The sequence below is a fragment of the Phyllobates terribilis genome, unplaced genomic scaffold (genome assembly GCF_046119375.1).
Source record: "Phyllobates terribilis strain yellow unplaced genomic scaffold, ASM4611937v1 Scaffold_11__3_contigs__length_659146591, whole genome shotgun sequence".
Lineage (NCBI taxonomy): Eukaryota > Metazoa > Chordata > Amphibia > Anura > Dendrobatidae > Phyllobates > Phyllobates terribilis.
Window position 1 is genome coordinate 603,530,708 of NW_027362771.1, and position 16,000 is coordinate 603,546,707.

At 58.6% G+C, this 16,000-nt stretch overlaps 1 protein-coding gene across 2 annotated transcripts in view; it reads right to left on the reverse strand.

Annotated features, from left to right (window-relative positions):
• The window catches only part of TMEM107 (transmembrane protein 107), an 84,517-nt gene that overhangs the window by 7,691 nt on the left and 60,826 nt on the right, over positions 1–16,000 (reverse strand). Inside the window, exons 4-5 of one of the 2 annotated variants that reach the window (XM_073650995.1) lie at positions 1,403–1,503; positions 725–821 (exon numbers count right to left, since the gene is read on the reverse strand). In XM_073650995.1, coding sequence (XP_073507096.1) covers positions 725–821; positions 1,403–1,503 — 198 coding nt within the window. Of the gene's footprint in view, positions 1–724; positions 822–909; positions 1,007–1,402; positions 1,504–16,000 lie in introns of both variants that reach the window. The other variant, XM_073650996.1, reaches the window with a different exon arrangement.

Here is a 16,000-nt window from a genome sequence, read left to right on the forward strand (position 1 = left end):
CACTGTAGACATCACCGAGCCCCTGCCGTGTTTCACTGTAGACATCACAGAGCCCCCCGCCGTGCTTCACTGTAGACATCACCGAGCCCCCGCCATGCTCCACTGTAGGCATCACCGAGCCCCTGCCATGCTCCACTGTAGGCATCACCGAGCCCCTGCCGTGTTTCACTGTAGACATCACAAGAGCCCCCGCCATGCTTCACTGTAGACATCACCGAGCCCCTGCCGTGTTTCACTGTAGACATCACAAGAGCCCCTGCCGTGTTTCATTATAGTACAGAAAGTGTTTCTATATGTTTGTACATCACGTCTGCAGCAGGTCATAACAGCCAGATGAGCTCTACTAATCACGGCTGTCATGACAAGTTGAATAATTCTGCATTTTGTGCTGAATTAGTTATGTTCAGCAATATTCATTGTTCTTGTTTCACTGGTTTATTGGAAACTGCAGAAAATTTGGACATGTTGCTAATAAACCATATTTACAATGGGGGGGGGGGGGTGAATCATTTATATTGCAGCAGTAGATTTAAGTATCGCTAGACGTAGTATCATGATTGTCCAACAGAGGGCGACCACACCAGTGAAGAGAATGAGAGGATGGAGAGGAGCCACGCTGGTGCAGCCATTACTACATTTGTTGGTCCCTCCTCATCGCTCCTCTTAGGGGTCCTTCCGTCATCTTTTCCTCCCCTTTCTCTAACCCCACCAGAGCCCACTGTACCTGCAGAAGCCAAAGATATACCAATAGGTGGCGCACTCCCACTTCTGGGTGACAAACAAGGACAGGCTGACCGATGCGGAGCAGTGGGCGGCCAGGGCTGATACCAGAGAGTCAAGGAAGGCAGTGACAGGGTCTGTGCGTGAGGAGGACAAGTAATAAAGCAGAAAGGAGTCCTCGGCACTTACCTGCAGAAAGCAAATATCCACCAGTACACGGCGCACGTCCAGGCCTCGAAGAGGTAGAACAGTAGGGCCACGGAGGCGCTGACGTGGGCCCCGATGGCTGCAGGAAGGGGTTATGGACAAACAATGATGGTGACCACTCCCCGCAGCAAGAAAGACAGTAAAGCGCCCCCTGCTGACACACACTGCATGCTGCAAAAGGGATTACCACATCAGCCACCAGATGGCACTGCGAGAGGTAAGGAGACATCACAGGAGAGATCGGTTGACATAACGTGATCAACGCCTGCAGATGGCGCTGTGTGACGGCTGTACTGGGCAGCTTTCCAGGAATACGATGACATCACAGTGGTAATGACATCACAGAACATTCCGGTGATGTCACTGCGCCCAGGTGAACCAATAATAGAAAACATAGCCAGCAGGCCGTGCAGCATGTCTGATGATACTGCGGGAGAACCATTAATGTCTGCACTAGGGCAACACAGAAGGATACACAGGACGCCCTGGGTGTTGTTGAACATGGACACCCCGGAGAAGAATCCAGCCAGCTCCATAACGAACATCCCCAACGTCACCGACAGAGCGACGATCAGCCTGCAGGAGAGAGGCGGCATTACACATGTGTCACCCTGCAGGGGGCGGAGACTCCCAGCTCCTCCTCTCTGTATCACCCTGCAGGGGGAGGAGACTCCCAGCTCCTCCTCTCTATCACCCTGCAGGGGGCGGAGACTCCCAGCTCCTCCTCTCTATCACCCTGCAGGGGGCGGAGACTCCCAGCTCCTCCTCTCTGTATCACCCTGCAGGGGGCGGAGACTCCCAGCTCCTCCTATCTATCACCCTGCAGGGGGAGGAGACTCCCAGCTCCTCCTATCTGTATCACCCTGCAGGGGGCGGAGACTCCCAGCTCCTCCTCTCTGTATCACCCTGCAGGGGGCGGAGACTCACAGCTCCTCCTCTCTGTATCACCCTGCAGGGGGCGGAGACTCACAGCTCCTCCTCTGTATCACCCTGCAGGGGGCGGAGACTCACAGCTCCTCCTCTCTGTATCACCCTGCAGGGGGAGGAGACTCACAGCTCCTCCTCTCTCTATCACCCTGCAGGGGGCGGAGACTCACAGCTCCTCCTCTCTGTATCACCCTGCAGGGGGAGGACACTCACAGCTCCTCCTATCTGTATCACCCTGCAGGGGGCGGAGACTCCCAGCTCCTCCTCTCTCTATCACCCTGCAGGGGGCGGAGACTCCCAGCTCCTCCTCTCTCTATCACCCTGCAGGGGAAGGAGACTCACAGCTCCTCCTCTCTGTATCACCCTGCAGGGGGAGGAGACTCACAGCTCCTCCTCTCTGTATCACCCTGCAGGGGGAGGACACTCACAGTTCCTCCTATCTGTATCACCCTGCAGGGGGCGGAGACTCACAGCTCCTCCTCTCTGTATCACCCTGCAGGTGGAGGAGACTCACAGCTCCTCCTCTCTGTATCACCCTGCAGGGGGAGGAGACTCACAGCTCCTCCTATCTGTATCACCCTGCAGGGGGCGGAGACTCACAGCTCCTCCTCTCTCTTATCACCCTGCAGGGGGCGGAGACTCACAGCTCCTCCTCTCTCTATCACCCTGCAGGGGGCGGAGACTCACAGCTCCTCCTCTCTCTATCACCCTGCAGGGGAAGGAGATTCACAGCTCCTCCTATCTGTATCACCCTGCAGGGGGAGGAGACTCACAGCTCCTCCTCTCTGTATCACCCTGCAGGGGAAGGAGACTCACAGCTCCTCCTCTCTCTATCACCCTGCAGGGGAAGGAGATTCACAGCTCCTCCTATCTGTATCACCCTGCAGGGGGCGGAGACTCACAGCTCCTCCTCTCTGTACCACCCTGCAGGGGAAGGAGACTCACAGCTCCTCCTCTCTCTATCACCCTGCAGGGGAAGGAGACTCCCAGCTCCTCCTCTCTCTATCACCCTGCAGGGGAAGGAGACTCACAGCTCCTCCTATCTGTATCACCCTGCAGGGGGAGGAGACTCATAGCTCCTCCTATCTGTATCACCCTGCAGGGGGCGGAGACTCACAGCTCCTCCTATCTGTATCACCCTGCAGGGGGCGGAGACTCACAGCTCCTCCTCTCTATCACCCTGCAGGGGGCGGAGACTCCCAGCTCCTCCTCTCTCTATCACCCTGCAGGGGAAGGAGATTCACAGCTCCTCCTCTCTCTATCACCCTGCAGGGGAAGGAGACTCATAGCTCCTCCTATCTGTATCACCCTGCAGGGGGAGGAGACTCACAGCTCCTCCTCTCTGTATCACCCTGCAGGGGGCGGAGACTCACAGCTCCTCCTCTCTGTACCACCCTGCAGGGGAAGGAGACTCACAGCTCCTCCTCTCTGTACCACCCTGCAGGGGAAGGAGACTCACAGCTCCTCCTCTCTGTATCACCCTGCAGGGGGCGGAGACTCACAGCTCCTCCTATCTGTATCACCCTGCAGGGGAAGGAGACTCACAGCTCCTCCTCTCTGTATCACCCTGCAGGGGGCGGAGACTCACAGCTCCTCCTCTCTGTATCTCCCTGCAGGGGGAGGAGACTCACAGCTCCTCCTCTCTATCACCCTGCAGGGGGCGGAGACTCCCAGCTCCTCCTCTCTCTATCACCCTGCAGGGGGCGGAGACTCCCAGCTCCTCCTCTCTCTATCACCCTGCAGGGGAAGGAGACTCCCAGCTCCTCCTCTCTCTATCACCCTGCAGGGGAAGGAGACTTACAGCTCCTCCTATCTGTATCACCCTGCAGGGGGAGGAGACTCACAGCTCCTCCTCTCTGTATCACCCTGCAGGGGAAGGAGACTCACAGCTCCTCCTCTCTGTATCACCCTGCAGGGGAAGGAGACTCACAGCTCCTCCTCTCTGTATCACCCTGCAGGGGGAGGAGACTCACAGCTCCTCCTATCTGTATCACCCTGCAGGGGGCGGAGACTCCCAGCGCCTCCTCTCTCTATCACCCTGCAGGGGGCGGAGACTCCCAGCTCCTCCTCTCTCTATCACCCTGCAGGGGAAGGAGACTCACAGCTCCTCCTCTCTGTATCACCCTGCAGGGGGAGGAGACTCACAGCTCCTCCTCTCTGTATCACCCTGCAGGGGGCAGAGACTCACAGCTCCTCCTCTCTGTATCACCCTGCAGGGGAAGGAGACTCACAGCTCCTCCTCTCTGTATCACCCTGCAGGGGAAGGAGACTCACAGCTCCTCCTATCTATATCACCCTGCAGGGGGCGGAGACTCACAGCTTCTCCTATCTGTATCACCCTGCAGGGGAAGGAGACTCACAGCTCCTCCTATCTGTATCACCCTGCAGGGGGCGGAGACTCACAGCTCCTCCTATCTGTATCACCCTACAGGGGGAGGAGACTCACAGCTCCTCCTCTCTGTATCACCCTGCAGGGGGAGGAGACTCACAGCTCCTCCTATCTGTATCACCCTGCAGGGGGAGGAGACTCACAGCTCCTCCTATCTGTATCACCCTGCAGGGGGAGGAGACTCACAGCTCCTCCTCTCTGTATCACCCTGCAGGGGGAGGAGACTCACAGCTCCTCCTATCTATATCACCCTGCAGGGGGCGGAGACTCACAGCTCCTCCTATCTGTATCACCCTGCAGGGGGCGGAGACTCACAGCTCTTCCTATCTGTATCACCCTGCAGGGGAAGGAGACTCACAGCTCCTCCTATCTGTATCACCCTACAGGGGGAGGAGACTCACAGCTCCTCCTCTCTGTATCACCCTGCAGGGGGAGGAGACTCACAGCTCCTCCTATCTGTATCACCCTGCAGGGGGAGGAGACTCACAGCTCCTCCTATCTGTATCACCCTGCAGGGGGAGGAGACTCACAGCTCCTCCTATCTGTATCACCCTGCAGGGGGCGGAGACTCACAGCTCCTCCTATCTGTATCACCCTGCAGGGGGCGGAGACTCACAGCTCCTCCTATCTGTATCACCCTGCAGGGGAAGGAGACTCACAGCTCCTCCTATCTGTATCACCCTGCAGGGGGAGGAGACTCACAGCTCCTCCTATCTGTATCACCCTGCAGGGGGAGGAGACTCACAGCTCCTCCTATCTGTATCACCCTGCAGGGGGCGGAGACTCACAGCTCCTCCTATCTGTATCACCCTGCAGGGGAAGGAGACTCACAGCTCCTCCTATCTGTATCACCCTGCAGGGGGAGGAGACTCACAGCTCCTCCTATCTGTATCACCCTGCAGGGGGCGGAGACTCACAGCTCCTCCTATCTGTATCACCCTGCAGGGGGCGGAGACTCACAGCTCCTCCTATCTGTATCACCCTGCAGGGGGCGGAGACTCACAGCTCCTCCTATCTGTATCACCCTGCAGGGGGAGAAGACTCACAGCTCCTCCTATCTGTATCACCCTGCAGGGGGCGGAGACTCACAGCTCCTCCTCTCTGTATCACCCTGCAGGGGGCGGAGACTCACAGCTCCTCCTATCTGTATCACCCTGCAGGGGGCGGAGACTCACAGCTCCTCCTATCTGTATCACCCTGCAGGGGGAGGAGACTCATAGCTCCTCCTATCTGTATCACCCTGCAGGGGGAGGAGACTCATAGCTCCTCCTATCTGTATCACCCTGCAGGGGGAGGAGACTCATAGCTCCTCCTATCTGTATCACCCTGCAGGGGGAGGAGACTCACAGCTCCTCCTCTCTGTACCACCCTGCAGGGGGCGGAGACTCACAGCTCCTCCTATCTGTATCACCCTGCAGGGGAAGGAGACTCACAGCTCCTCCTCTCTGTACCACCCTGCAGGGGGCGGAGACTTATAGCTCCTCCTATCTGTATCACCCTGCAGGGGAAGGAGACTCACAGCTCCTCCTATCTGTATCACCCTGCAGGGGAAGGAGACTCATAGCTCCTCCTCTCTGTATCACCCTGCAGGGGGCGGAGACTCACAGCTCCTCCTCTCTGTATCACCCTACAGGGGGAGGAGACTCACAGCTCCTCCTCTCTGTATCACCCTGCAGGGGGAGGAGAATCACAGCTCCTCCTATCTGTATCACCCTGCAGGGGGCGGAGACTCACAGCTCCTCCTATCTGTATCACCCTACAGGGGGAGGAGACTCACAGCTCCTCCTATCTGTATCACCCTGCAGGGGGAGGAGACTCACAGCTCCTCCTATCTGTATCACCCTGCAGGGGGAGGAGACTCACAGCTCCTCCTATCTGTATCACCCTGCAGGGGGCGGAGACTCACAGCTCCTCCTATCTGTATCACCCTGCAGGGGAAGGAGACTCACAGCTCCTCCTATCTGTATCACCCTGCAGGGGGAGGAGACTCACAGCTCCTCCTATCTGTATCACCCTGCAGGGGAAGGAGACTCACAGCTCCTCCTATCTGTATCACCCTGCAGGGGAAGGAGACTCACAGCTCCTCCTATCTGTATCACCCTGCAGGGGGAGGAGACTCACAGCTCCTCCTATCTGTATCACCCTGCAGGGGGCGGAGACTCACAGCTCCTCCTATCTGTATCACCCTGCAGGGGAAGGAGACTCACAGCTCCTCCTATCTGTATCACCCTGCAGGGGGAGGAGACTCACAGCTCCTCCTATCTGTATCACCCTGCAGGGGGCGGAGACTCACAGCTCCTCCTATCTGTATCACCCTGCAGGGGGCGGAGACTCACAGCTCCTCCTATCTGTATCACCCTGCAGGGGGCGGAGACTCACAGCTCCTCCTATCTGTATCACCCTGCAGGGGAAGGAGACTCACAGCTCCTCCTATCTGTATCACCCTGCAGGGGGAGGAGACTCACAGCTCCTCCTATCTGTATCACCCTGCAGGGGAAGGAGACTCACAGCTCCTCCTATCTGTATCACCCTGCAGGGGGAGGAGACTCACAGCTCCTCCTATCTGTATCACCCTGCAGGGGGAGGAGACTCACAGCTCCTCCTATCTGTATCACCCTGCAGGGGGCGGAGACTCACAGCTCCTCCTATCTGTATCACCCTGCAGGGGAAGGAGACTCACAGCTCCTCCTATCTGTATCACCCTGCAGGGGGAGGAGACTCACAGCTCCTCCTATCTGTATCACCCTGCAGGGGGCGGAGACTCACAGCTCCTCCTCTCTGTACCACCCTGCAGGGGGCGGAGACTCACAGCTCCTCCTATCTGTATCACCCTGCAGGGGAAGGAGACTCACAGCTCCTCCTCTCTGTACCACCCTGCAGGGGGCGGAGACTTATAGCTCCTCCTATCTGTATCACCCTGCAGGGGAAGGAGACTCACAGCTCCTCCTATCTGTATCACCCTGCAGGGGAAGGAGACTCATAGCTCCTCCTCTCTGTATCACCCTGCAGGGGGCGGAGACTCACAGCTCCTCCTCTCTGTATCACCCTACAGGGGGAGGAGACTCACAGCTCCTCCTCTCTGTATCACCCTGCAGGGGGAGGAGAATCACAGCTCCTCCTATCTGTATCACCCTGCAGGGGGCGGAGACTCACAGCTCCTCCTATCTGTATCACCCTACAGGGGGAGGAGACTCACAGCTCCTCCTCTCTGTATCACCCTGCAGGGGGAGGAGACTCACAGCTCCTCCTATCTGTATCACCCTACAGGGGGAGGAGACTCACAGCTCCTCCTCTCTGTATCACCCTGCAGGGGGAGGAGACTCACAGCTCCTCCTATCTGTATCACCCTGCAGGGGGAGGAGACTCACAGCTCCTCCTATCTGTATCACCCTGCAGGGGGAGGAGACTCACAGCTCCTCCTATCTGTATCACCCTGCAGGGGGCGGAGACTCACAGCTCCTCCTATCTGTATCACCCTGCAGGGGAAGGAGACTCACAGCTCCTCCTATCTGTATCACCCTGCAGGGGGAGGAGACTCACAGCTCCTCCTATCTGTATCACCCTGCAGGGGGCGGAGACTCACAGCTCCTCCTATCTGTATCACCCTGCAGGGGGCGGAGACTCACAGCTCCTCCTATCTGTATCACCCTGCAGGGGGCGGAGACTCACAGCTCCTCCTATCTGTATCACCCTGCAGGGGGAGGAGACTCACAGTTCCTCCTATCTGTATCACCCTGCAGGGGGAGGAGACTCACAGCTCCTCCTATCTGTATCACCCTGCAGGGGGAGGAGACTCACAGCTCCTCCTCTCTGTATCACCCTGCAGGGGGCGGAGACTCACAGCTCCTCCTCTCTGTATCACCCTGCAGGAGAAGGAGACTCACAGCTCCTCCTATCTGTATCACCCTGCAGGGGGAGGAGACTCACAGCTCCTCCTCTCTGTATCACCCTGCAGGGGGAGGAGACTCATAGCTCCTCCTCTCTGTATCACCCTGCAGGGGGGCGGAGACTCATAGCTCCTCCTATCTGTATCACCCTGCAGGGGGCGGAGACTCACAGCTCCTCCTCTCTGTATCACCCTGCAGGGGGAGGAGACTCATAGCTCCTCCTATCTGTATCACCCTGCAGGGGGAGGAGACTCATAGCTCCTCCTATCTGTATCACCCTGCAGGGGGAGGAGACTCACAGCTCCTCCTCCTCTGTACCACCCTGCAGGGAGCGGAGACTCACAGCTCCTCCTATCTGTATCACCCTGCAGGGGGCGGATACTCACAGCTCCTCCTATCTGTATCACCCTGCAGGGGAAGGAGACTCACAGCTCCTCCTCTCTCTATCACCCTGCAGGGGAAGGAGATTCACAGCTCCTCCTATCTGTATCACCCTGCAGGGGGAGGAGACTCACAGCTCCTCTTCTGTATCACCCTGCAGGGGGCGGAGACTCACAGCTCCTCCTCTCTGTATCACCCTGCAGGGGAAGGAGACTCACAGCTCCTCCTCTCTGTATCACCCTGCAGGGGAAGGAGACTCACAGCTCCTCCTCTCTGTATCACCCTGCAGGGGGCGGAGACTCACAGCTCCTCCTATCTGTATCACCCTGCAGGGGAAGGAGACTCACAGCTCCTCCTCTCTGTATCACCCTGCAGGGGGCGGAGACTCACAGCTCCTCCTCTCTGTATCTCCCTACAGGGGGAGGAGACTCACAGCTCCTCCTCCTTGTATCACCCTGCAGGGGGCGGAGACTCCCAGCTCCTCCTCTCTCTATCACCCTGCAGGGGGCGGAGACTCCCAGCTCCTCCTCTCTCTATCACCCTGCAGGGGAAGGAGACTCCCAGCTCCTCCTCTCTCTATCACCCTGCAGGGGAAGGAGACTCACAGCTCCTCCTATCTGTATCACCCTGCAGGGGGAGGAGACTCACAGCTCCTCCTCTCTGTATCACCCTGCAGGGGGAGGAGACTCCCAGCTCCTCCTATCTGTATCACCCTGCAGGGGGCGGAGACTCCCAGCTCCTCCTCTCTCTATCACCCTGCAGGGGGCGGAGACTCCCAGCTCCTCCTCTCTCTATCACCCTGCAGGGGAAGGAGACTCCCAGCTCCTCCTCTCTGTATCACCCTGCAGGGGGAGGAGACTCACAGCTCCTCCTCTCTGTATCACCCTGCAGGGGGCAGAGACTCACAGCTCCTCCTCTCTGTATCACCCTGCAGGGGAAGGAGACTCACAGCTCCTCCTCTCTGTATCACCCTGCAGGGGAAGGAGACTCACAGCTCCTCCTATCTGTATCACCCTGCAGGGGGCGGAGACTCACAGCTCCTCCTATCTGTATCACCCTGCAGGGGGCGGAGACTCACAGCTCCTCCTATCTGTATCACCCTGCAGGGGAAGGAGACTCACAGCTCCTCCTATCTGTATCACCCTGCAGGGGAAGGAGACTCACAGCTCCTCCTCTCTGTATCACCCTGCAGGGGGCGGAGACTCACAGCTCCTCCTATCTGTATCACCCTACAGGGGGAGGAGACTCACAGCTCCTCCTCTCTGTATCACCCTGCAGGGGGAGGAGACTCACAGATCCTCCTATCTGTATCACCCTGCAGGGGGAGGAGACTCACAGCTCCTCCTATCTGTATCACCCTGCAGGGGGAGGAGACTCACAGCTCCTCCTATCTGTATCACCCTGCAGGGGGCGGAGACTCACAGCTCCTCCTATCTGTATCACCCTGCAGGGGGCGGAGACTCACAGCTCCTCCTATCTGTATCACCCTGCAGGGGGAGGAGACTCACAGCTCCTCCTATCTGTATCACCCTGCAGGGGAAGGAGACTCACAGCTCCTCCTATCTGTATCACCCTGCAGGGGGAGGAGACTCACAGCTCCTCCTATCTGTATCACCCAGCAGGGGGCGGAGACTCACAGCTCCTCCTATCTGTATCACCCTGCAGGGGGCGGAGACTCACAGCTCCTCCTATCTGTATCACCCTGCAGGGGAAGGAGACTCACAGCTCCTCCTATCTGTATCACCCTGCAGGGGGAGAAGACTCACAGCTCCTCCTATCTGTATCACCCTGCAGGGGGCGGAGACTCACAGCTCCTCCTATCTGTATCACCCTGCAGGGGGCGGAGACTCCCAGCTCCTCCTATCTGTATCACCCTGCAGGGGGAGAAGACTCACAGCTCCTCCTATCTGTATCACCCTGCAGGGGGCGGAGACTCACAGCTCCTCCTCTCTGTATCACCCTGCAGGGGAAGGAGACTCACAGCTCCTCCTCTCTGTATCACCCTGCAAGGGGAGGAGACTCACAGCTCCTCCTCTCTGTATCACCCTGCAGGGGGAGGAGACTCACAGCTCCTCCTCTCTGTATTACCCTGCAGGGGGAGGAGACTCATAGCTCCTCCTATCTGTATCACCCTGCAGGGGGCGGAGACTCACAGCTCCTCCTATCTGTATCACCCTGCAGGGGGCGGAGACTCACAGCTCCTCCTATCTGTATCACCCTGCAGGGGGAGGAGACTCATAGCTCCTCCTATCTGTATCACCCTGCAGGGGGAGGAGACTCATAGCTCCTCCTATCTGTATCACCCTGCAGGGGGAGGAGACTCACAGCTCCTCCTCTCTGTACCACCCTGCAGGGGGCGGAGACTCACAGCTCCTCCTATCTGTATCACCCTGCAGGGGAAGGAGACTCACAGCTCCTCCTCTCTGTACCACCCTGCAGGGGGCGGAGACTCATAGCTCCTCCTATCTGTATCACCCTGCAGGGGAAGGAGACTCACAGCTCCTCCTATCTGTATCACCCTGCAGGGGAAGGAGACTCACAGCTCCTCCTCTCTGTATCACCCTGCAGGGGGCGGAGACTCACAGCTCCTATCTGTATCACCCTACAGGGGGAGGAGACTCACAGCTCCTCCTCTCTGTATCACCCTGCAGGGGGAGGAGACTCACAGCTCCTCCTATCTGTATCACCCTGCAGGGGGAGGAGACTCACAGCTCCTCCTATCTGTATCACCCTGCAGGGGGCGGAGACTCACAGCTCCTCCTATCTGTATCACCCTGCAGGGGAAGGAGACTCACAGCTCCTCCTATCTGTATCACCCTGCAGGGGGAGGAGACTCACAGCTCCTCCTATCTGTATCACCCTGCAGGGGAAGGAGACTCACAGCTCCTCCTATCTGTATCACCCTGCAGGGAAGGAGACTCACAGCTCCTCCTATCTGTATCACCCTGCAGGGGGAGGAGACTCACAGCTCCTCCTATCTGTATCACCCTGCAGGGGGAGGAGACTCACAGCTCCTCCTATCTGTATCACCCTGCAGGGGGAGGAGACTCACAGCTCCTCCTGTCTGTATCACCCTGCAGGGGGCGGAGACTCACAGCTCCTCCTCTCTGTATCACCCTGCAGGGGAAGGAGACTCACAGCTCCTCCTATCTGTATCACCCTGCAGGGGAAGGAGACTCACAGCTCCTCCTATCTGTATCACCCTGCAGGGGAAGGAGACTCACAGCTCCTCCTCTCTGTATCACCCTGCAGGGGGCGGAGACTCACAGCTCCTCCTATCTGTATCACCCTACAGGGGGAGGAGACTCACAGCTCCTCCTCTCTGTATCACCCTGCAGGGGGAGGAGACTCACAGCTCCTCCTATCTGTATCACCCTGCAGGGGGAGGAGACTCACAGCTCCTCCTATCTGTATCACCCTGCAGGGGGCGGAGACTCACAGCTCCTCCTATCTGTATCACCCTGCAGGGGAAGGAGACTCACAGCTCCTCCTATCTGTATCACCCTGCAGGGGGAGGAGACTCACAGCTCCTCCTATCTGTATCACCCTGCAGGGGAAGGAGACTCACAGCTCCTCCTATCTGTATCACCCTGCAGGGAAGGAGACTCACAGCTCCTCCTATCTGTATCACCCTGCAGGGGGAGGAGACTCACAGCTCCTCCTATCTGTATCACCCTGCAGGGGGAGGAGACTCACAGCTCCTCCTATCTGTATCACCCTGCAGGGGGAGGAGACTCACAGCTCCTCCTATCTGTATCACCCTGCAGGGGGCGGAGACTCACAGCTCCTCCTCTCTGTATCACCCTGCAGGGGAAGGAGACTCACAGCTCCTCCTATCTGTATCACCCTGCAGGGGAAGGAGACTCACAGCTCCTCCTATCTGTATCACCCTGCAGGGGGAGGAGACTCACAGCTCCTCCTCTCTGTATCACCCTGCAGGGGGAGGAGACTCATAGCTCCTCCTATCTGTATCACCCTGCAGGGGGGCGGAGACTCATAGCTCCTCCTATCTGTATCACCCTGCAGGGGGCGGAGACTCACAGCTCCTCCTATCTGTATCACCCTGCAGGGGGAGGAGACTCATAGCTCCTCCTATCTGTATCACCCTGCAGGGGGAGGAGACTCATAGCTCCTCCTATCTGTATCACCCTGCAGGGGGAGGAGACTCACAGCTCCTCCTCTCTGTACCACCCTGCAGGGGGCGGAGACTCACAGCTCCTCCTATCTGTATCACCCTGCAGGGGGCGGAGACTCACGGCTCCTCCTATCTGTATCACCCTGCAGGGGGCGGAGACTCACGGCTCCTCCTATCTGTATCACCCTGCAGGGGGAGGAGACTCACAGCTCCTCCTATCTGTATCACCCTGCAGGGGGAGGAGACTCACAGCTCCTCCTCTCTGTATCACCCTGCAGGGGGAGGAGACTCACAGCTCCTATCTGTATCACCCTGCAGGGGGCGGAGACTCACAGCTCCTCCTCTCTGTATCACCCTGCAGGGGGCGGAGACTCACAGCTCCTCCTATCTGTATCACCCTGCAGGGGGCGGAGACTCACAGCTCCTCCTATCTGTATCACCCTGCAGGGGGCGGAGACTCACAGCTCCTCCTCTCTATCACCCTGCAGGGGGCGGAGACTCCCAGCTCCTCCTCTCTGTATCACCCTGCAGGGGGCGGAGACTCCCAGCTCCTCCTCTCTGTATCACCCTGCAGGGGGCGGAGACTCCCAGCTCCTCCTCTCTGTATCACCCTGCAGGGGGCGGAGACTCCCAGCTCCTCCTCTCTGTATAACCCTGCAGGGGGCGGAGACTCCCAGCTCCTCCTCTCTGTATCACCCTGCAGGGGGCGGAGACTCCCAGCTCCTCCTCTCTGTATCACCCTGCAGGGGGCGGAGACTCCCAGCTCCTCCTCTCTGTATCACCCTGCAGGGGAAGGAGACTCACAGCTCCTCCTCTCTGTATCACCCTGCAGGGGGAGGAGACTCACAGCTCCTCTTCTCTGTATCACCCTGCAGGGGGAGGAGACTCATAGCTCCTATCTGTATCACCCTGCAGGGGGCAGAGACTCACAGCTCCTCCTCTCTGTATCACCCTGCAGGGGGCGGAGACTCACAGCTCCTATCTGTATCACCCTGCAGGGGGCGGAGACTCACAGCTCCTCCTATCTGTATCACCCTGCAGGGGGCGGAGACTCACAGCTCCTCCTATCTGTATCACCCTGCAGGGGGCGGAGACTCCCAGCTCCTCCTCTCTGTATCACCCTGCAGGGGGCGGAGACTCCCAGCTCCTCCTCTCTGTATCACCCTGCAGGGGAAGGAGACTCACAGCTCCTCCTCTCTGTATCACCCTGCAGGGGGAGGAGACTCACAGCTCCTCCTCTCTGTATCACCCTGCAGGGGGAGGAGACTCATAGCTCCTATCTGTATCACCCTGCAAGGGGCGGAGACTCACAGCTCCTCCTCTCTGTATCACCCTGCAGGGAGCGGAGACTCACAGCTCCTATCTGTATCACCCTGCAGGGGGCGGAGACTCACAGCTCCTCCTATCTGTATCACCCTGCAGGGGGCGGAGACTCACAGCTCCTCCTATCTGTATCACCCTGCAGGGGGCGGAGACTCACAGCTCCTGTATCACCCTGCAAGGGGCGGAGACTCCCAGCTCCTCCTATCTGTATCACCCTGCAGGGGGCGGAGACTCACAGCTCCTCCTATCTGTATCATCCGAAAGGGGCAAAGCCTCATCGCCCCTCCTATCTGTATCACCCTGCAGGAGACGCAGCTCCTCCTATGTGTATCACCCTGCAGGGGGAGGAGCCTCACAGTTCCTCCTATCTGTATCACCCTGCAGGGGGCGGAGACTCACAGCTCCTCCTATCTGTATCACCCTGCAGGGGGCGGAGACTCACAGCTCCTCCTCTCTGTATCACCCTGCAGGGGGCGGAGACTCACAGCTCCTATCTGTATCACCCTACAGGGGGGCGGAGACTCACAGCTCCTCCTATCTGTATCACCCTGCAGGGGGCGGAGACTCACAGCTCCTCCTCTCTGTATCACCCTGCAGAGGGCGGAGACTCACAGCTCCTCCTCTCTGTATCACCCTGCAGGGGGCGGAGACTCACAGCTCCTATCTGTATCACCCTGCAGGGGGCGGAGACTCACAGCTCCTCCTATCTGTATCACCCTGCAGGGGGCGGAGACTCACAGCTCCTCCTATCTGTATCACCCTGCAGGGGGCGGAGACTCACAGCTCCTCCTATCTGTATCACCCTGCAGGGGGCGGAGACTCACAGCTCCTCCTCTCTGTATCACCCTGCAGGGGGCGGAGACTCACAGCTCCTATCTGTATCACCCTGCAGGGGGTGGAGACTCACAGCTTCTCCTATCTGTATCACCCTGCAGGGGGCGGAGACTCACAGCTCCTCCTATCTGTATCACCCTGCAGGGGGCGGAGACTCACAGCTCCTCCTATCTGTATCACCCTGCAGGGGGCGGAGACTCACAGCTCCTCCTATCTGTATCACCCTGCAGGGGGCGGAGACTCACAGCTCCTGTATCACCCTGCAGGGGGAGGAGCCTCACAGTTCCTCCTATCTGTATCACCCTGCAGGGGGCGGAGACTCCCAGCTCCTCCTCTCTGTATCACCCTGCAGGGGGCGGAGACTCACAGCTCCTCCTGTCTGTATCACCCCAAAGGGGCAAAGCCTCATCGCCCCTCCTATCTGTATCACCCTGCAGGAGACGCAGCTCCTCCTATCTGTATCACCCTGCAGGGGGAGGAGCCTCACAGTTCCTCCTATCTGTATCACCCTGCAGGGGGCGGAGACTCACAGCTCCTCCTATCTGTATCACCCTGCAGGGGGAGGAGACTCACAGCTCCTATCTGTATCACCCTGCAGGGGGAGGAGACTCATAGCTCCTCCTATATGTATCACCCTGCAGGAGATGCAGCTCCTCCTATCTGTATCACCCTGCAGGGGGAGGAGCCTCACAGTTCCTCCTATCTGTATCACCCTGCAGGGGGCGGAGACTCGTAGCTCCTCCTATCTGTATCACCCTGCAGGGGGCGGAGACTCATAGCTCCTCCTATCTGTATCACCCCAAAGGGGCGAAGCCTCATAGCTCCTCCTATCTGTATCACCCTGCAGGGGGAGGAGCCTCACAGTTCCTACTATCTGTATCACCCTGCAGGGGGCGGAGACTCATAGCTCCTCCTATCTCTATCACCCTGCAGGGGGCGGAGACTCATAGCTCTCCCTCTCTGTATCACCCTGCAGGGGGCAGAGACTCAGCTCTCCCTCTCTCTATCACCCTGCAGGAGGCAGAGACTCAGCTCTCCCTCTCTCTATGACCCTGCAGGCGGCAGAGACTCAGCTCTCCCTCTCTCTATTACCCTGCAGGAGGCAGAGACTCAGCTCTCCCTCTCATTATCACCCTGCAGGAGGCAGAGACTCAGCTCTCCCTCTTCTATGACCCTGCAGGGGGCAGAGACTCAGCT